This window comes from Natrix helvetica, assembly GCF_964273705.1.
Source record: "Natrix helvetica genome assembly, chromosome: 12".
Lineage (NCBI taxonomy): Eukaryota > Metazoa > Chordata > Lepidosauria > Squamata > Natricidae > Natrix > Natrix helvetica.
The window spans coordinates 10,168,925-10,191,597 of record NC_138556.1 but is presented as its reverse complement, the minus strand read 5'-3'; the positions used below and the strand labels follow the sequence as shown (position 1 = coordinate 10,191,597).

Below are 22,673 nucleotides of genomic sequence, written 5' to 3'. Positions count from 1 at the left end.
AATACATAAACTGAAAAAAAAAACCCCACTCTCAATCATATGATTATTGCTTTGTTTTCCTTCAAAAGTGAGTCCTTCCCATGACGTTCTGAACATATCTTTGAATTATGAAGACAATCAATGCCTCAGGCGGCATCTTATTTAATTTATTCCCTCTGCAGGGTTTGGGATGGCACCTGTTTTAAGGAGGCACCTGTGTAAAAGTGCAACTATTTCACTAGAAATCCAATATTTTCCTCCCTTTGATTCTAACCCCCTGGAAGATAAACTACCCATTGCTGTGGTTGCCTTCCAGAAGTTGTCTAACATAAAGCTGCTCCAGAGAAGAAATGGAAGCTAAGAGGATATCCCCCAACTGTGTTTGTGTTTGCTTTTTCACTGTTGCTCCCTGCTGCTTTTACCTTGGGCATTTTAATTTATTACTATGGCATGATTTTATTATTGTTAGCTGTTGGGAACCTTAGACGTATTCCATGGCATACAAACCTCATCATATATCATTCCTATCGTATCTCATCAACACGGGGGAGGTTGGAAAATCAGGGCTCTATGCAAGCCAGAAGGAAGCTTAGGTCTCCGAAGAGAAAGAACCTCGCCGATTGAAATTTTCCTTTTTTTGTGTGTCTTGGCTAGGCTGCTGCTGTTGTTGACAAAGGTAAAAATGCCAGCAGCTGTTTTAAAGAAAAAGGAAATGAGCCACAAAAGAGACATTGCTGTACGCCAGCAGAAAATCACAGCCCCACGGTTCTTATACCACATATTAATGATCTCCGGGGCACTACTTCTAGCAGGTGGAATGCTGCTATGGATGATAAGCTGAGCAATTGATCAAACGGCAAAGGTGTGATTCCAGAGCTGGATGAGAAGACCTCCTTCATGTGTTCAGGGTGCAATTCACGAGAAACAAACAGCTTCTCCGTGCAACGTGTGGTTAGCTCATAGCCTTGATGTCATTATAAGGCCATTTTGGTGCATTTTGAAAGGATAATGAAAATAGGACGGTATTCACCAATACTATTGTGAATTGAATCGGTTTCTTAACACAATTTTTGGCAGCAGAGACAACCTGCTACCAAGCTGTGACTTTATTTTCATCAACCAGGCTATCCATCATTCTAAAACGTTGAGAGGTAATCTGTTCTCACCGAGGCTTCCCAAGAGCATGAAGCAAACTCCTTGTCACAACAAAAAACCCTTTTATTAATTTACTATGAATTCTGCTCATTCATATCTAGCAGTCTTTCAAGGGAGGATTTACAGTCACAGACCTTATCTGGCTTGGAGAGCTGCCAGGCCGATATCTGCAGAACTTGGCAAGGAGTCTTGGAGAGTCACAAACCAATTAAGCAAACTAAGACTGTCCTGCAAACTCCACTCCCTTTTCACTCCTCTTTTATTTCCTCTGGGAGGGGCCATGCATCGTCCACCTGTGGCTTTACCACCAAGTCGACCCCTGTTCTTTAGCTGTTCCCTTTGTCTGGCAATTCTGCGCATGCGCACACTGGGAACAGGCTCCAGCTGTTCGTCAGCCTCACTGATGTCTCTGAAGGCAGCTGATAACTGGCACATGGCTCTGGCCCCCTCTCTGCCTCCGACACAGAGCCCTCATCAGAGCCTTCCCCAGACTCCAGGACTGGCCCATGTTCCTCCCCAACTTCCTCACTATCTAAATCTGCTGCCAGCTCCACTGGCTGCTGGTGGGCCTACAAGAATACCCTCTATGTCTGCCTCATCTTGCAAAATCAGCTTAGCTTGAAATTCATACATTATTTCAAAGGATTTTTTTAACAGTTCTTTTTTTTTCCCTGGGAGACCTTTGCATTTGTACTGCATGCATGTTTTCCCCAAGTACCGTGTTTGCTTAAAATATGAGACTACAATGCAAGCTTCAGATTAGAACCCAATTAAATATTAGCCGATATTTCTCAAGAGGCATTTGAGACACTGTTTGTATATCCTTCTCCTCTTTATACACGCACACACACACACACACACACACACACACACACACACACAGTTCCCAAACAAGCCACATTTAGATGTAAGATTTTTGATCTTGACACATCACAAGGCAACAGATAGGCAGCCCTGAGGCCAGAGATGTCTCACCTTTACTGATAAAGGCTACTTAGAAAGGCTACTAGTAATTCTCTACTGCAGATTGGGAGAGGTTGCTTTAAAGCCTCATGAACAGAAAATTCATGATTAAAAAGAAAAAAAACCTCTCTGAACTATTGTTAGCCAGATTGAATTTTAACTAAAGTTTTTTTTTAGAATACAAGTAGCCAACAGAAGTGTGTATAGCCAAGACTATGGTTTTCCCAGTTGCAATGTATGGCTGTGGAAGTTGGACCATAAGAAAGGCTGAGGGCCAAAGAATTGAGGCCTTTGAACTCTGGTGCTGGAGAAGAGTTCTGCGAGTCCCTTGGATTGCAAGGCGATCAAACTGGTCAGTCCTAGATGAGATCAACCCTGACTGCTCTATAGAAGGCCAGATCCTGAAGAGGAAACTCAAGTACTTTGGCCACCTAATGAGAAGGAAGGACTTCCTGGAGAAGAGCCTAATGCTGGGAGAAATTGAGGGCAAAAAAAGAAGGGGACGACAAAGAAGGAGGTGGCTGGATGGAGTCACCCAAGCAGTCGGTGTGAGCTTAAATGGACTCCAGAGGATGGTAGAGGACAGGAAGGCTTGGAGGAACATTTTCTATGGGTTGTGATGGGTCGGATATGTCTTCGCAACCAACAACAAAGCCTAGCTGTCTTTCCCAAGAGAAGAAGGTGATATATCTTATTAGGGCACATCCTGATGCTTCCAACAAACTTGAGCACATCTGCTCTAAAAAGAAACGGTGTTCCCACAAGGGAAGAATAGATTGAAAAGATGATGGATCTGACAAAGAAGGCAAAGCTGACTGCCTAAATTAGGGACAAGAATGTAAATAGTTTTGTTACTGATTTGGAAACCATTTCTGGACTCTCTGCATGAAAGAGACAAAAATAAAACATTGACTTTGGGTTTTGACAATTAATTGGGTTTGTTGTTATAGAAATGGCTAGTATTTATTTATTTTTTGTTTGTCAGTATATTTATTAATTATTTGAGCCATGGTGGCACAGTCATTAGAGAGCAGTACTGCGGGCTACTTCTGCTGACTGCCGGCTGACTGCAATTGGGCAGTTCAAATCTCACCAGGCTCAAAGTTGACTCAGCCTTCCGTCCTTCTGAGGTTGGTAAAATGAGGACCCAGATTGTTGCTGGCAAGAGGCTGACTCTGTAAAGTGCTTAGAGAGGACTGTAAAGCACTGTGAAGCGGTATATAAGTCTGAGCGCTATTGAAAGTGCTATTGCTATTTCTATAGCCGCCCATCTCAGCAAAGGACTCTGGATGGCTCACAGTTCAATTATTTACCATAATTTAAAAAGTTGATATTATAACTTTATCATGTATCTTATGACACACAAAAAAAGTCAGAAGTATCTGGTGTAAAAGCCATTATACATATACATACACACACACACACATATATAGATGTCTGTCTGTCTGTCTGTCTATCATCTATCTATCTATCTATCTATCTATCTATCATCTATCTATCTATCTATCATCATCATTCTATCTATCCATTATGCTTTTTTAAGTTCTCAGCAGCAACAAACGGTTTTGTTTGTATTGTGTTCTACGCTGATATTTCCACCAAAAAATGTTAATTAAATAAAAAAAGGATCCAATGGGAGTACTAAAAATTGATAAAATAAAATGAATCCGGGAGGCGCTACTGCAAACATGCTCGGGCTGCACCATTATAGAGAAAAGAAAGAAAGAAAGAAATGGTGCCAGTTGTTCTGTTATTTGCTCTGTTGGACTTGACCCTGTCTTCTCTTCTCCAGGGCACACGGGCCAGATGCATTGATCCTTGTGGATGGACAGCCTCGGCAAGTCAAAGGGGAATTAGGACTTTCTCAAATGCTGCACATTGCTAGCCAGATCGCCTCGGGAATGGTTTATCTGGCCTCCCAGCACTTTGTACACAGAGACCTGGCCACAAGAAACTGCTTGGTTGGAGTTAATCTACTGGTGAAGATTGGAGACTTTGGGATGTCCAGAGATGTCTACAGCACTGATTATTACAGGGTAAGGCAGGCTTGAGGGGGATCAGTTGGAGCGAGTGGCGCAAGCAGAGTTTGGAGAAAAGAAATTGAGTCTCTCCTGACTCTCACTTAGTATCTGTGCCATTTATATGAGGGGGTGGTTCTATCCATAGCAATCAACCAATGGAATGCCCAAATTCTGATGTAGTATACCTTGGGATTTAAACTACTAGGTCCAAACAGCAGAAGAAGGGTGGTACCTTCAGGTATTAGGTATAAAGTCACATAACTAAAACTCCAATTCTGGCCTAGATCAGTGGTCACCAACTGGGAAAATTTTGGTGGTCCACAGAAAAATTATTTCCATGTGTGTGCGTGTGTGTGTGTATATATATATATATATATATACACACTCATATATATATATATATATGAATAATTATGGAAGCTATGGAAATAGAGAAACACCCCCACAACATGAATAAATGTAATGACACCTCCCACCTCCCAGACATCTGGAAACCAGCCCTAGTCAACAAACGAGCCCCACCCACCACCCAGGTCGTTACAACACGAAATAACAATAGACACACAGCCAGCACCAATCAGCACCAATTTACCAATCATGATACAGCCACACAACCAATCATTCCACTTACTGAAACAAAGCCACCCCCCCCCATCCCCCCACCAAGATTTATAGAAAGATGGCAACTCCGATCACACTTTAAGACCAAAACCCAGCCTGAAGATGGCGAGCGAGACCTCGCTGAAACGTTGCCAAGACAATCTCAATCTTACATGGGAAAAGACCCGAATACAACAAGACCAACAAAAAATCAGGGGTCCTCAAACAACAGCCCCTGGGTCGAATGTGTGCAATGAATGCTTGTGTTACTGCTGAAAGTCTCCCTCTTTGGTGGCTTTTTGTGTGGGGCAGATGGAGGCAGAAATTCTTTTCTGGGCTTTGGGCGAAGGCTGGAGGGAAGTGCCACTGGTAGCGAAGAGCCAGAGGACTTTGTTCCAGTGGGATTGCATCATGGGCTGGAACTGGCTGACCATCTCAGCCCATTGAGCCTCCAGTGGCTGGTACCTGGCCTTGCACTACCACAGGTCTTCCCTCTGCTTGGAAAATCTATGCTTGTAGTCCTCAGCTTCTGCTGAGCCTCCTGCTTGGTCAGATCCAATTTGAACTGAACTGTTTTGCCAACATTTTCTCATGGTGGCTGCTTAGCTCCAACAACTGCTTCCTGTTGGGGCCCTAAGGAGCCTGGGCATCGAGGCGAAGAGTGGCTGGGAGGGGAGGGGCAAGTAGAGGCTGGCAAGGCATCCCTCGATGTGAGTGACATCGAGTTGGCCACACCCACCCAGTCACATGACCACCTTGCCACGCCCACCCCGCCGGTCATTAAGCAGATCCGCCAAATTTAAAATTATGAATTTAGTGGTCCCTGAGGTCTGAAAGGTTGGTGACCCCTGGCCTAAATGATTCAGTCTAGGGAAAAAAGAGACACATAAACGTTCAAATTCTTCTGAAATAATTAAATGTTAAGTATTGGCTACTGGTTACTAAACCATTCCGAGAATAGAGTTCCCACAAAACCCTACAGTTCCTATTATAGTTTATATAATTTAGAGGTAAACAAACTGAGGATCAAATATGGGGTCCCCCCATTATTGCATCAAAAACTTTCATCAGGGATTTTTGCATGTCTACGTCTTGACCGTAACAGCTGAAAAAAGCCTCCTTCAAAGTAAAGAGAACTACCATATTTTTCGGAGTATAAGACGCACCTTTTTCCCTCCAAAAAGAGGCTGAAAATCTGGGCGTGTCTTATACACTGAATACAGCAATTTTTGCCTCCTGAAACCCTGCCCCTTCAGCAAAATGGCCGTGCAGGGCATGGATAGCTTCTAGGAAGCTTTTAGAGAGCTCCTGGGGGCTGGGGAGGGCAGAAATGACCAAAGACGGCCTGTTTTTTGCTCCATTTAACCTCCACAGCCCCCAGGAGTACTCTATAAGCTCCATGCCCTTTTTTTTACATAAAAACGGGCCCGTTTTCATGAAAAACAGGCTGATTTTTGTCTCCCCCCCCCCAGGAGCACTCTGCAAGCCCCCTAAAGGCTATCCATGCCTCTTTTTTGGAAAAAAAAATGGGGGCCATTTTCATGAAAAACGGGCAGTTTTGGGGAGGTTTTGCAGAGTGCAAAAACTTTTTTTATTTGCCCCTTCAAAACCTTGGTGCGTCTTATACTCCGGTGCGTCTTATCTCAGGCAGAAAGGTTTCAGGAGACTCATCCCTTTGGCATGCTGTTGTTCTCCTTTTTGTCCATGGACCTTTTAATTGTGCAGTGCTGGAACATGGCAGGGCTGAATAAAGATGTACATTCATTCAATGAGCAGCAAATTAGAAAGGACATTTTGGCAAGTTTTGAGACTAGATGGCATGCATTTGGTGACTGCTTAATCCCCCCAGTCCTGCCTAGATGCTATGTGATTCTGGGACATTTGGGGTCAGAACAGGGTGTCATTGTGTGCAAATGATTCCAAGGGAAGGAAACAGAACATCACCATTCTTAATGAGGTGATGACATCCTTCTGCCAATTATTTTAGCAGATGCATCTGAATGAAACTGGCTGAGCCCACCAAGAGACAGAATTTCACAAATGTGATTCAGTACAACAACAAAAAAAAGGTTGATTTATAACAGTAAAGCAGGTCCAATCAAGCTGGGCTTCAAAATATAGAATCTGCTACCTTGTTTCCCTGAAAATAAGACCTCCCCGGATAATAAGCCCTATCAGGCTTTCGAGTGCATGCGCTAAAATAAGCCCTCCCTGAAAATATTGCAACACAGCAGCAGCCATAAGGTAACCACGCTCGCCACCTCCTGCACCTCAACAATAATAAGACCTCCCCAAAAATAAGGCCAAGTGCTTATTTCAAGGGTCAAAAGAAAATAAAACCGTTTCTACCGGGAAACACGGTATATTTAAGAAACCAAAGCTAAGAAGCAATGCACTTCCTAGTACAGGATGCAAATTAGTCGAGCAGCATTTAAAATTTGAAGGACAATTGAACTACTACTTGCTGTTTCTTCTTCTTCTTCTCCCCCACCCTTCCCCTCAACTTCTGTTGTGACTATTCAACATCAGCTGAAAACCCATCTTGAATATTGGGAGCCATTTTTCATCCACAATCCATTCCACATTTCTACTTCCTTGATGTTTCCCCCATATCGGTGAACTAAACATTCAACCATGCAAAGTATTGCCATTTCATTCTGCTCTATGCTTCAACTGTTCTACAGTTGTAAAAGATTTCCATAATGATGTAAACCAGGGGTGTCAAACTCAAGGCCCGGGGGCTGGATCCAGCCTGCGGGGTGCTTAGATCTGGAAACAGTGAAGGACCAGCCCATGGTCCTTCTGCCAGTGAAAACGGAGCTTGGTTTAGGTTGTATTGCCCCTCCAAGCTATGTTTTCACTGGCAGAGGGTTGCAGAAGGCTATAGCAGCCAGAAACAGAGCTTGGGAGGGCTGCATAACCCCACCCCCAGCTCCATTTTCATTGGCAGACGGTAGCAGGAGGTGTCACCGCCAGAAACGGAGCTCAGGAGCCCATTTTCACTGGCAGAGTGCTCGGGCCACCACAGGTGCCCCTAACAAGAGTGATGTCAAGCTGGCCTCGCTTGGCCTGGCCACGCCCACCCTGGACCCCTGAAGTCAAACACAACCCTGATGCGGCCCTCAATGAAATCAAGTTTGACACCCCTGATGTAAACCATAAGCACAATGGAAGCCTTTATTTCCGCATGATGCCCAGAGAACATCTAGGTTTGGGGAATCTGGTGGCTCAGAAATTAGGACTGAGGACTGATCATCAGGCCAATTCTTTTACACAAAAGAGTTGGGGGGCAAGATTTGTTAATGATAACACCACCTTGGCAAAAAAGTATTGGACTGACTGCAGTCAGTACACTATTTATAAGAATTCCTCGTTTGAAATGGAAACTCTGTAGAACCTCTATGTCACCTCATTAGAAATGGGACCTCTTGATGACCTCAAACTTTACGTTAAGGTTTCCACACATGCACAGCACACACTGCATATATTATGCCTGAAGACCATGGCTTGTCTTCAGAAGTTGTGGTGCTCCATCACTGTGGTTTTTAAGAGGAAGTTGGAGAGCCGTTTGTCTGAAATGGTATAGGATCTCCTCCTTGAGCAGTGGGTTGAACTGGAAGACCTCCAAGGTCCCTTCCAATTCTGTTACTCTGTTATTTTTTTGGCTCACCCTCAAACTATAGAAGCCTTCCATGACTGTCACAAAAAGGTGATGATCGCCTGGGGAGAATGCTTTCAAACACACATAAAGATACATATTTGACCCATAAGAAGCATTCCTTAAAAACAAGCATACGTGTTTTATTTATTTAATGTATCTGTTGCCCATCTCACTATAAAGAACTCTTGATAGACACTGTCCAATTTTCCTAGAAAAGTGGTTCGGTTATTTCTCTCTTTTTCTTTACTATTCCATCTGCATTCGCCACACTTATTTATCCACATTCCACTCCCAGTCATTCTTCCTTCAGCCCAGCACATGATTTCCACAGCCTCTCTCTCTCTTTTTCCCAGAAACAAGCATAACTCTGGAACAAGCCGCTCCTTGCATTTTTTGCTAGGTCTTTCATTAAAGAAAAGACATTGATAAATTAAAGGGAATCCAGTGGAGGGCAACAAAGATGATTAAAGGATTGGAGGCCGTGACCTGTGGAAAGAGATTACGGCAAACTTAATACAGGGGGCTTATGGAAAAAGCAATAGGAAGGGTAACTGGTAACTGTGTGTAAATTATGAGAATAGAAATAATAGGCAATTTAGGCTCATGTGAGGTGCTCTCTAGCTGGGGCAGACAAAGTTTAGACAAGCAGATAATTTGTTGGGGTAAAGGATTGGATGGGTTGCAGGAATTGGGTATGTCTGGTCTAGTGAAAAGAAGGACTAGGGGTGACATGATAGCAGTGTTCCAATATCTCAGGGGCTGCCCCAAAGAAGAGGGAGTCAAGCTATTCTCCAAAGCACCCGAGGGCAGGAAAAGAAGTAATGGGTGGAAATGAATCAAGGGGAGAAGCAACTTAGAACTAAGGAGAAATTTCCTAACAGTGAGAGCAATTAACCAATGGAACCGCTTGCCTTCAGAAGTTGTTACAAAATGCCCAGGGGTGGGCTTCAAAAATTTCAGCAACAGGTTCTCTACTCAGTTGATGGGTGGGCATGACCATTGTGGGCGTGGCCTAGTCAACCACCTGCACCATGGGGGGGTGGGCGTTTTCATCTTCCCCAGGCTCCGCACACTTTTCTTGAGTCAAAATGTCCTCCCTCGGGTTCTGGAGGCCTTCCGGGAGGCCCGCTTTTCCCCCACCCCGAGTATCTGGATGGGCCCTGCACTTACCTCACACCCAAAATGGGCCGCGTGGAGACTCCTGGGAGGGGCGTGGTGGGGTTGGCAGTGGCAGGACGTGGTGGGCGGAGCAAAGAAGTTTGAGATTTTGAGGTTCTCCAAACTGGCCATGGCCCATTCTCCCATACCCAGGCGAACCTGTAGTAGCCCACCCCTGAAAATGCCCATTCATTTTGAGTTTTTAATATCTTTTTTTTTTTTGGAGACATACAGTATAAGGAAAGTCACCAGTCTCTAAATCCCACCTAAAACATCTTGTAAAAGGTTTATCTGAGATGTCAGATCAACGTGGCCAAAAATCAGACTGAACATGGAGAAGCAAATGGGAATAGCACCCCTCTCCATCTATTCCCTGCACTTCCTAAATTTGGATGCAAAATCAACTTTAGGTTTTGATAGAATAGTGCAGTGCAGCTTTGGAAACCACGTAACATTTTTAAGGTCCCCCCCCCACTCCTGCTGGTGACCACGAGTGGTCTCTCTGCTTCGGAGAAAGCTTATTTTCGGTAATACATCCAGAGTTTTACATTCTGGGTCAAAAAAACCCATGCCCAACTTTTCATTTCAGCTGATTTTAGCTAAATGTTATTGTAAATTCTCCTGCCGATTTCCCCTGGAGATTTCAGCACTTTATCATCCTCCGGAGAGAGAAAGCTGTGTAAGATTCCATCAGAAGGTTAATATTGACACGACAGGTCCAAAGCTTTCCGTAGGCTAACAACTTCATTAAAATGTATCAGAGCTCCCTATCGCCCAGTTTGTGCATGTCTGTGTGTGTGTCTCTCTCTGTGTGTGTGCGTGCATGCTTGTGTATATGTGTGCAGGTGCATACATTGTGGTGTTTTGACTCTCTTTACGATTCAGGATTTCACTTCTGGGGTTTGTTTTGGTTTGTTTGTATGTCTTCCTCTTTTCTTCCTCCTCTTAATCAAAGGAAGAAAGAGAAAGCACCATCTGGCTGGAGCCCAAAATAAGATGCAAAGCAGTTGCGAAAAGGTGAACTGCTTAATTTCCCCGTTACACGTCTGCCTACAACAAACAGACCTTTATGTAACAAAAGCAGGGCAGCGTTCTGCTCCTCCTCAGCCTCTCCGTGTTCTGCTTTAAGACAGATGTGTCCTTTCCAATGCAGATTGCCTAGGAATGCACTAGGCTGTTTATCCTGCTTTGACAGGACAGAAGGGTTTTGTTTTATGGGCATGGAAGATTATTTTTCAAAAAAAAAAAAAAACAAAGAGATTGGAGATAAATTGGCAGAAGGGAGAGAAAAGTCAAAAGAAAGCTATCTCCCCCCCCCCTTGTTTATTCAGGGTTTTTTTCTTTCAACCTTCACATTTCAAAGGCAGAAGCATCATGTCACTTTGCCTCTGATATGCTTTTCTGAGAGGCAGTGAAACTTAGTGATATGTGTATGTCAGAGGTGGGTTGCTACTGGTTTGCACGAACTGGTAGTGGAAATTGGGACTGGTAGGGACCGGTAGGGATGGCAGGCTGGCCCAACTGCCAAACCTGTTCCCCGGTCACCCGTGCCTTTGCCAGAATGCTTTTTAGTCATTTTTAATGTGCTGTGCATGCGCAGAAGAGTTTACAGGCAACTGTGCATGCACAAACAACGGGCGGCACATGTGCGAAGCCAACCGGCAGTAATGCCGGAGGCAACTCACCCCTGGTGTGTGTGTGTATACACACACATATGTACACACATACAAACACATATCCATGGTCTTATATTCTAGATTGTATTACGTTATAATGGGACATGGTGGCTCAGTGGCTAAGACTCTGAGCTTGTCGATCAGAAAGGTCGGCGGTTCAGTGGTTCGAATCCTTAGTACCGCGTGACTGAGTGAGCTCCCGTTACTTGTCTCGGCTTCTGCCAGCCTAATAGTTCAAAAGCTTGTAAAAAATGCAAGTAGAAAAATAGGGACCACCTTTGGTGGGAAGGTAACAGCGTTCCGTGCGCCTTCGGTGTTTAGTCATGCCGGCCACATGACCACGGAGACGTCTTCGGACAGCGCTGGCTCTTCAGCTTTGAAATGGAGATGAGCACCGCCCCCTAGAGTCAGGAACGACTAGCACATAAGTGAGACTTTATGTGCCTTTACCTATGATTACATTCCTGTGATGTGCTCCTTTGTGCCTTCAGTAGATTATACAACATGTTCAAGTGGCTCAGAGTGACAAACACCATTATTTAGATAAGGGGTCCCATGTTTTTTTTCCCCTTCAAAGCAGTTCAGTCCAGAAGCACGCAGCCCTGTTTCTTTTAGCATTTAGATGTTGCTCTTAAATATGCCTTTGCGGTATATTTAGTGCTGGTTCGTAGGCCTCTCATCTTGGAAACCCTAGTAACGGTGTATTGGAAAAAATCGATTCTTCACCTGCCCTTCAGGAGTTCTATCATTCTACTGTTTGATGGATGCTAATTAAATCAGTTCCTAGCCCTTTTCCCCTTGATTAAAACAGAAGAAATAATGGTCTGTGAAATGCTGGCCATTTGCAGGTAAATAGAGTTGGTTGAAGAACTGCATATGATTGCAACAGTCTCATTAGTGCACCTGTCAGAAGCCTATGGGGAATCTACCATTAGGGGGCCTTAAGATCTTGGCATACTGTATCCTCCCCCTCGACATTTAACAGAGGACAGCAACCGAGGTTGTGAAGGTCCTTCGTGCAGGTCCACACTCTGTTCTGATAATCATCGCTGAAAAACGATGGTGCCGTCTCCTACAATTTTGAGTGTGTGAAAACATGGCGACTGAGAGGCGGTACATGACAACACAACCATGGAGACCTCATCGCACAAGTGCTGCAAATGAGGTGGTTGCTTTCCATGTTGGAGCAGGAACATCTCATGGTAGTTGTGTGATGATGGTGGTGGTGATTGTGATAACATACAAAATGTCATGTGTTTTGCTACCCACAATCCTGGTGATAAACTCATGCAAACTTGACAGGTTAAAAAAACAGCATAGCTATTATTATGGTTGGTCGCACAGTCAGCAGATGTTTAGACTGGAGTAGGCTTCCCCCCCCCCCTGTTTAGTCCTTCCCACTTGGGATTGACATATGTCTTAAGAGTCTTGCTGCAGGATGTAAGCTGTTCCAAGTAAAGCTGCCTTTTGCAATTGACCGATGATGGTTTTGTCAATGCCAGAGGTGTTCAGGTGGAGTTGAAGAAGTTTTGGGATTGTACCCAAGGTGCTTATTACTTTCTTTTGCCCCAGTCATTCTACCTCTATTTGCAGGCCGTTGTATTTTGTGATGTTCCCCAATGATTTCTGTTCTGCTGTCTCCAGTTACTGCCATGCCCATTGTCCAGAATGTTTGCCTTTCTTATCGCCAGTTGTGAAGTTTGGAGTCCAGTGTGGCAGGGGCTTGCCTGTTTGAATTCCAAAGCCCCAGATCACTTTGTTTTGCACTACATTGTCTATTTTATGGTTTATACCCATTCTTGCTTTCAGGCAAATGGTGTTTCTTGCACATATTCCTATGCACTGTTGTTGCTACTTTGTCATGCCCTTTGTTGTCAGACTGGGCAATCTTGCAACAGCTAACCAGGTGCCCCACTCTTTCTTCATCTACTTTGCAGAGGCAGCACCTGCTGTCTGTGGCTATATTCTCGATTCTGACATTGTATGTGTTTGTTCCCAAAGTTTGGTCTTGTACAGCCAGAATTAGCCCTTTTGTCTCTTCCTTCAACTTTACTACTCTTAGCCATTGCTAGGTCTTTTTGTTATGTGCTTTGCTTGATAGGTTTTTTTTTCTGTTCTAGTCATGTAATTTTTTGCCTTCCCGTGTTCCTTTTCTATTCTTCATTTGATTTTTCTTGTAGGTTGGCTAGGCTGATCTTTCTTGTATTCAGGTAGCTTTGGTGGTGTGCTAGCTTCGTTGTCCTTATTATCTTACCTACAATAACCCTCAACCGCAGAAAAATGCATTAAATGTTTGTCTACCTCCCATGTACATCTCATGTTTTGCTTTAGCTTTCAAGGGAGCTAATAGACAACAGTGTTTTTAAAGTAAACCTATAGGTCAATATTAGCTCTTGCTGGTCCCACGAGGAATCTAAATCCAGTAATGGAAATGTCCAAGAAATCCACAGCAACTGATTTCTGTGAGAACAAACGTGTACGTTCCACTAGGATGGATTTTTAATGGTTGCAGAAACCAGGACCAAAAATAAGAGCTATAAGTTGCAGCTATCTAGATTTAATTTCATAAAATAGAGCAGAAGTTTTTATTGGCAAAGTGTGGTTCGACACACAAGGAATTTGTCTCCAGTGCATAAGCTCTCAGTGTACATCCAAACAACAAAGTGATAGGTCATAGATCATATGTATCTACAGATCCTGCACATCCTGGACATAAACTGCTTCAACTGCCCTCCTCGGAATACTGCTATATGGCATTGCATGCCAAATCAAATAGTTTTATTTTTATTTATTTTTATTTGGTTTGTCAAAAATGTACAAGATAACAGGTATAAGTATAAACATGGACATGCACAAATGAAATGAATACAAATAAATGGGGACTGTAGGACGGGGATGGTAGGCACGCTGGTGCGCTTATGCATGCCACCTTACAGACCTCTTAGGAATGGGGTGAGGTCTACACTAGACAGTTTAAAATTAAAGTTATGGAGGTTTGAGGATGTAACAACAGAGGCAAGTAGAGCATTCCAGGCATTGACCACTCTGTTGCTGAAGTCGTATTTTTTGCAATTGAGTTTGGAACGGTTTACCTTGAGTTTGTATCTATTGTTTGCTCACATATTATTGAGGTTGAAGCTGAAGTAGTCGTTGACAGGAAGGACATTGTAGCAGACAATTTTGTGTAATATCCTTAGGTCAGACTGTAGGAGGCATAGTTCTAGATTGTCCAAGCCCAAAATTTTGAGCCTGGTGGAGTAAGGGATTCTATTGTGAGCAGAGGAGTGGACTACTCTTCTTGTGAAATACCTCTGGACTCACTCAATTGTATTAATGTCCAATATACAGTGTGTATTCTAGGCAGATGAGGTGTATTCAAGAATTGGTCTGGCAAAGGTTTTGTATGCCCGAGTTTGCAGTACAATGTTACGGGAGAAGAAGCTTTGCAAAATTAGGTTAATAACTCTTAATACCTTTTTGGTAATGCTGTTACAGTGAGCTCTGGCACTTAGATAGTTTGAGATGAGTACTCTTTGGTCCTTGACAGAGTGAGGGTCATCTACGAGGTCACACCCACCTCTAGACAGAAAGATAGGTTTTTTCCTATGTCCCATCACTTTGCTGAGCACCTAATTCTCACTACCATCTTATGCCTAAAGATATTTACCCATGTAGTAGGCTATTGCTATTATCTTTCTCAACTTCTCATCTTTCCTACTACCTTCTCCTATTGGTATCTTATGATGTATCACTTGTTGTTTATATCTTGTGATTAATGATTGTAACTATAATTTATGATCTAGGACCTATCACTTTGTTGTTTGCATGTACACACTTCCCAGTGGTGAGATTTATAAAATAGTGGAAAAATCTACCTATTATGAGTTCTCCATGGAGATTTTTAAGAAGCTGGATAGCCAAATCCTGAGAGCTGATTTAACTGGTTACACATTATGTAGTGGCAAACATGATGCTGCTTGCGGCCCTGTCCAATTCTACAATTCTAAGAATCTGTGCATGACAGAAGTATGTTTTTTCTTTCCTCAAAAATCCACGTGAAGCAACTCCTTTTGTCAAGAATCATTTCTGAAAGTTATAGAGGGAACGATTTTATTTTTCTTTTAAAAAGAGGCAGTCGGGGAATTTACTGACAGAGAAACTTATATAAAGCAAAAATTGAATAAATAAAGTTAATCTCCATTAAGAATGACATATCCAAACGTGTCTTTCCCACAAAAATTCTTTTCGCTGAGCAAAATTGTAAATGTAAGAGGATGCAAATTGTTGTTCGGTTTTAAAACCTTGTTGGAAGATGATACTATATTCTTTACAAGGCTGTGGTATTAGAGTGGAGTTCTATTGATCCAGACATCCCAAAATGATAATAACGCGATGATTGAGGAGCATTCTGGATGTCTGAAATGGCACCAGGACTGTCTTAAATATCCGATAGAAGTCTTTTCAACAGAAACTACTACATGAACATAGCTCCATTTCAGCCTCTCTGTTTCTCTCTCAAAATAGGGAGGGGGAGAACCTATTAGCGATTCATTCCCTCTCTTCCACTCTGAAACATGAAGAGCCCTTCATAGCAAAGTATTGTGAGAACAGAGGAATTAATCAGGGCAATTAGGCTGTGTTAAATTGCATGGCATTATCTCAGGGATGGCAATCATCTTAATTTCACCGGATTCACCAACCTGCAGCACCTGATCCACAGACTTCCCTTCTCCACTTCACCTTCCCACCAGGTTCCATCTGGATGAATAAGGCTCTTTGGATGTTCTTTTTATTAATTTAATTGCTAGTCATGACAATGAGGTTAGCAGGGAAAAGGCTGGCGAGGGTGGGAGCCCCTGTAAAGACCAAGCGGCCTTTTAGAGTATTTAATGGGTACAATATGATCCTTTCCTACTTCAGTAAGAGGGTCTAGTTTTGGAGAGAGGAAAGACACAGGTGTAAATGAAGGGTGTCCAATATATAGAGTCACTGTATATATAGAAAATATATAAGGTAAAGGTAAAGGTTCCCTTCACACATATGTGCTAGTCGTTCCCGACTCTAGGGGGTGCTGCTCATCTCCGTTTCTAAGCTGAAAAGCCAGCACTGTCCGAAGACGTCTCCATGGTCATGTGGCCAGCATGACTAAATGCTGAAGGCACACAGAACGCTGTTACCTTCCCAACCAAGGTGGTCCCTGTTTTTCTACTTGCATTTTTTTACCTGCTTTAGAACTGCTAGGTTGCCAGAAGCTGGGACAAATAATGGGAGCTCACTCTGTTATGCAGGGATACTAGGATTCAAACAACTGAACTGCCGACCTTTCTGATTGAGAAGTTCAGCGTCTTAGCCACTGAGCCACCGCATCCCTTCCACTGAGCCTTTAGAAAATATATAGACTCAGTATATTGTGATGCTTTATATATAGTGGCTATATAGGTATATTATGATTATAAGAGCTAAAGGTAAAGGTTTCCGTGTCAGTCATATCCGATTGTAGGACACGGTGCTCATCTCCATTTCTTGGCCAAGGGAGCCAACGTTGTCCCAAGATAATTTATGTGGTCATGTATAGAATGCATAAAATGACTATATGCCAAAGGTGTACAAAATGCTGTTACCATCCCACCAAAGTGTTATCTATTAATCTGCTTTCATTTGCGTGCTTTTGAACCTGGGCTGACAAACCCAGCATTTTTAACTGCTGAACCATTGCATCCCACTGGGACACTTTCTAGATAGATAGATAGATAGATAGATAGATAGATAGATAGATAGATAGATAGATAGATAGATAGATAGATAGATAGATGATAGATAGATAGATAGATAGATAGATAGATAGATAGATAGATAGATAGATAGATAGATAGATAGATAGATGATAGATAGACAGACAGACAGACAGACAGACAGACAGATAGATGATAGATAGATGATAGATAGATGATAGATAGATGATAGATAGATAGATGATAGATAGATAGATAGATAGATAGATAGATAGATAGATAGATAGATAGATAGATTGATAGATAGATAGATAGATAGATAGATAGATAGATAGATAGATAGATAGATAGATAGATAGATAGATAGATAGATAGATGATAGGTAGGTAGGTAGGCAGGCAGGCAGGCAGGCAGGCAGGCAGGCAGGCAGGCAGGCAGGCAGGCAGGCAGGCAGGCAGGCAGGCAGGCACAATAGTTAGTTAGTTAGTTAGTTAGTTAGTTAGTTAGTTAGTTAGTTAGATAGATAGATAGATAGATAGATAGATAGATAGATAGATAGATAGATAGATGATAGATAGATAGATAGATAGATAGATAATGATGATAGATAGATAGATAGATAGATAGATAGATAGATAGATAGATAGATAGATAGATAGATAGATAGATAGATAGATAGATAGATTGATTCTCTATGTTCTGATGGTACTAGATTTACTACAATCCTGGGCGGGGAATATCTTAAATCACTCCCCTCCCCAAAATAAAAAACCTGGAAGGTTTGTGATGGCACCAATTCCCTCTCCCCCCACCCCTTTTGACTGTAGTTGGCCCTCGTGAACTAACTCTTGTAAGTGATAAAAACCAAGATATGTTCCTTTCCACATGCAAACTGTCCAAAAACTGCCCCTGTGTAAGATGCATAAAGGATTGCTTGATTCCCATTCATACCTTTAAGACTTAGTGGACTGCATGGCTGGTATTTGACAGTAGCGGGTTTTTTTTTTTTTAAATCAACCCACCATTACGATTACATTCTCTGGTGAAGTGCGCTCAGGGTATAATTGGCATGCAGCGATCCACAAAATTGCACATGCATAGAAAACAGGAATTGTGACACGGTGACTCTACCTTCTCTCCTTCCACTTTTCAAAAACAAAAAAAACAAAAAAACAACCCAGAAATAAAATGTACCCATCACCTCCGCTGGAACATTTTTTTTCCAATGTGCTGTGCAAACCAGTTCATCATCCAGCTTGTGAAACAGTCCGAGATTGATGAGGTGACGCACCATGGTTTTTTTTCCCCCTCACTGCAACGGTCCCATTTATGCCTGTGACAAATTTGAACCAGGAACCTCAGCAGAAATTTAGATTAGGAAGTGTCGTGATCAGCATATGCTCAGGCCTCAGAGTACGTTCCAGCAACGGAAGATAAAACAAGGCGTGCAAATTGTAAATTTCCTGACAGAGTTAAGCTCTTGGATAAAGGATGTTTTGGCCTAATAAACAAAGATCCCAGTTTTCTTCTCTGCCTTGGTGGCCTGACTCCGCATCAGTGGTGACATTTTTTTTTTTTACTACTGGTTCTGTGGGCATGGTAGGGTGAGGATGCTGCAAAATCTCCATTCCCACCCCATTCTGGGGCCAGCCAGAGGTGGCATTCGCCTGTTCTCTGAACTACTCAAAAGTTTTGCTACTGGTTCTCCAGAACCTGTCAGAACCTGCTGAATTTCACCCCTGCGCCACACCTATAGAGCAATAGCACTTAGACTTGTATACCGCTTCACAGTGCTTTTACAGCCCTCCCTTAGCGGTTTACAGAGTCAGCACCTTGCCCCCGACAATCTGGGTCCTCATTTGACCCACCTCGGAAGGATGGAAGGCTGAGTCAACCTTGAGCCTGGTGAGATTCGAAGTGCTGAATTGCAGGCAACCAGCAGGCAGCAGAAGTAGCCTGCAGTACTGCATTTTAACCACTGTGCCACCACATCTATTTTCAATAATAGATACATTCAGATATGATAGACAGAACAGGTCGTCCTCAATTTATGACCACAGTTGAGTCCAACATTTCCACTTCTAAGCCAGGCATTTATTAAGTGAGCTTAGGCCCTTTTTACGACCTTTTGAAGATAAGCCAGGGAGTCTGTAGGCTCATGGACAGAGGATCCCATAATGAAAAAACAAGATACTTACATACTTTGCTACTGTGTAATTAAGTACTCATAAGAATGAGAATTCCTTTGTCATTTTCTTCTCCCTAGAATGAAATCAGAAAGCAAGACTCCTTTTCGTAAATAGCAATAGCACTTAGACTTATATACCGCTTCATAATGCTTTACAGTCCTCTCTAAGCAGCTTACAGAGTCAGCCTATTTCCCCCAACAATCTGGCTCCTCATTTGATCCACCTTGGGAGGATGGAAGGCAGAGTCAACCTTGAGCCAGTGAGATTTGAACTGCCGAACTGCAGCTAGCAGTCAGCTGAAGTAGCCTGCAGTGCTGCACTCTAACCACTTACAAGCTAGTATTATAAACCTAGCTTACCATTTTTTGCAGAACTACCAGTCCAGCCACAAAGTTTGTGAAGTTAACATTGTGTCAGCTGCACTCTCCTGAAATTAAAACCTATAGCACAAGCTTGTTAAAAGGCTAGCAGGGAGAGGAATTATTTATTACATGCAATAAATAATAAACGTTTTAAAAAATCATGGTCTCTGTGCTGATTTTAAGGGAACAATAAGTGACCTAAACACATTATTTCCCCTGCTCTCTAATCCTTTCCAATTGATCCAACATTGCAAAACCTTAAACTTTGGATTGATTTGTTAAACCCTACAGAACAATGTTTTGCCTCCTACAGGATGAAGAATGCAAAAGAAACATAATAAAAATAAAAACCCACCTCCCTCCCTCTGCTTTTATATTCCCTCACCTATCTGTTCAAGGAAAATGTATGAGATCCGCGGCTTTTTCATATAGTCAAAAGCTATCCTTGTTTCTTCCTATTTATTCAAAGTGAGTTGTAAATCAAACCCTGGATTGCCATCTCCCTGAGCTATTTGCATGGGGACAAAGTAGGTGCCAGGGGAGGAATCACTCTTTCATCTCAACGTGTTAGATTAGATTAGCATTATTCTTTATTATATTGGTTGTTCTCCCCACCTTGGCTTTCAAGTTTGTGATTGCTTTCCTTGCTCGGGATTTGTTTGTACATAATGCTCTATTACCGGCTGCGAGATTTTTCATATCAGACAGTCTGTAACTAGAATACAAGGAAATACATTCAAAAAGTAGAGCAATCATTTTTCCCCCTAAAGTTAAAACACCAGCGGGCGCTGAGGTGCCGCTCTCAGAATCAGTTTTCCTGCATGAGGTTCCAAAATTGCGAAGGATTTTTTTAAAAAACAAAGGTCATAGGTCATCCCCAACTTACAATCACTCGCTTAGCAACCATTCGAAGTTATGACGGCAGTGAAAAAAGTAACTTACAACCAGTACTTGCACTTATGAGCCATGGTGGCGCAGTGATTAGAATTCAGCATTGCGGGCTAATTCTGCTGACTGCCAGAGATTCCAACCAGCTCAAGGTTAACTCAATCTTCCATCTTTCCAAGGTCGGTAAAATGAGGACCTTGATTGTTGGGAGCAATGTGCTGACTCTGCAAACCGCTTAGAGAGGGTTGTAAAGTTGAAGCGCTTTATAAGTCTATTGCTATTATGACCGTTGCAACACCCTGAGCCAAGGTGGCACAGTGGTTAGAGTGCAGTACTGCAGGCTACTTCAGCTGACTGCTAGCTGCAGTTCAGCAGTTCAAATCTCACCGGCTCAAGGTTGACTCAGCCTTCCATCCTTCCGAGGTGGGTAAAATGTGAACCCAGTTTGTTGCGGGCAAGAGGCTGACTCTCTATACCACTTAGAGAGGGCTGCAAAAGCACTATGAAGTGGTATGTAAGTCTAAGTACTATTGCTATCCCCATAGTGTTGTGATCAAAATTTGAGTGCTTGGCAATTGGCATGTATTTATGATGTTTTCTGGTGTCATGGGTTCACCATTTGCAACTGTTCCAGGAGGCTTTTGACAAGAAACATCAAAGGGAGAATTTAGATTTGTTTAACAACCGTGTCATTAATTTAATAACTGCAAGATGTTTGCTTAGCAACTATGGTAAAAAAAAAGGTGGTAAAATTGGGTGTGACTCACTTAACAACTGCCTTGCTTAACAATGGAAGTTCTGGCCTCAATTGTCCTTGTAAATTGAGGACTGCCTGTATTGTCTTTCAAAAGCATCTTGCAGCATCTCCAAATAAGTATAAGTATAATCTTTATTGTCATTGTACTTAAATACAATGAAATTGGTTAACTCTAAGTCATAACCCCAAATCATTTTTGGTCTTGAATTCTACCTCTCGTTGAACAATAAATCAAGTCACACACACCCAGGAAAACACTAGATTTTTCTTTCCTTTTTCTTTCCCTTCTATGGTGTTGGAAGTAATGTCCATCTAGGTTCAGTTCCAAGTGGGGAGAAAGACACTGAAAACAATGGTGGCTATTTGGAAAGACCGTTTAATGGTGGACAGGATCACATGGTTTGAGGTCCGGGGCAAAAAGGGAAGAGATGGTGAGAGTGCCCTGATTTCATGCCCTCTCTGGGCTTTTGAATTTAAGCTTATATTCTGATTGGTTGTCAGACTCCCATGGGGCCATGCAGGGGTAACTTTGTAGGTTGTCTGTGTCCCAGGCTTGGTTGAGCCTTGCTAGGTGATGATGTAATGAAAGAACTTTGGGCAATTCCTCCTATGATTCTGCCTGAAGGAGGTAGATCTTTGTTATGTAGAATAGACTGGCTCAGGACTTAATGGCCCATTGACAAAGGTAGGGAGGGGGGGCTGCCTCCCTTTTAGGGAAAATATTCTGTCCTTTTAATATTATCCTAAAACATTTCCTTTTTCTAGGAGAGGGGTGGGTGCTAACTTCCCACAATGGGATCCTTAACAAAATCACTACAATGGCTATGGTTGGTGGTGATGTTATGAAATCCAGCACAGCTTTCTATGGGAGAAGATTTATGACAATCACCAAAACAGACTTCACAGTTTTAGCCAAGGTTGCACTGAACAAGCTTTTCCAAGTGTTCTTTATGTCTGAGAGATGGGTTCGGAAAACGAGCGGGTTGTTGAAATTTGCATCCGGAAAGGGGTCGTTTCATTTTAAAGAAGTGGATGCTGTGAACATTTCTATGACAAAGGATGGCAGCAGTGAAAGTTACCTTTCAGAAATGTTTCTCCGGGGTATTTCCATTAACAATATTGAGGCGAGGTTGTATGCATCTCCTCCTTTTGTTAGGGAAAGCTTCCAGCAAGCATTGGGTAAAGAACAGGAAATTGTCACTTGCAATTTTTAGATTGCAGCGTTCTGAGATACTTGATTTATTTACTTCCAGACGGGAACCAATTGTTACAATTCCCCTACTCCTTTTTTTGTCATTTCCAGTACTTTGCTTCCTTTTATATCTTTCCTGAGTGTTACAGGCGAGAGCATTGTTACAGTAGCGTCAACAAAGCAATCTCAATATGACTGCAGATACTGTCACTCAAAAGTGTGTGTGGTGGGTTTTTTTTTTTTTTTTACTGATGTGGAAACTTGCATTAGAGAAAATGTGGCGTGATCTTTGGGAGGAAGCGTTTTATCGAGGATTCACAAAGGCAAGAGGCAAAGAAAT

The 22,673-nt window shown here is 42.6% G+C and overlaps 1 protein-coding gene across 11 annotated transcripts in view; it reads left to right on the top strand.

Moving 5' to 3' along the window:
* NTRK3 (neurotrophic receptor tyrosine kinase 3) overlaps nt 1–22,673 on the top strand; it is a 589,676-nt gene that overhangs the window by 533,820 nt on the left and 33,183 nt on the right. For all 11 annotated transcript variants that reach the window (XM_081964827.1, XM_081964824.1, XM_081964825.1 and 8 more), the window contains one exon: nt 3,890–4,133. In XM_081964827.1, the coding sequence (XP_081820953.1) occupies nt 3,890–4,133 (244 nt within the window). The remainder of the gene's footprint in view (nt 1–3,889; nt 4,134–22,673) is intronic.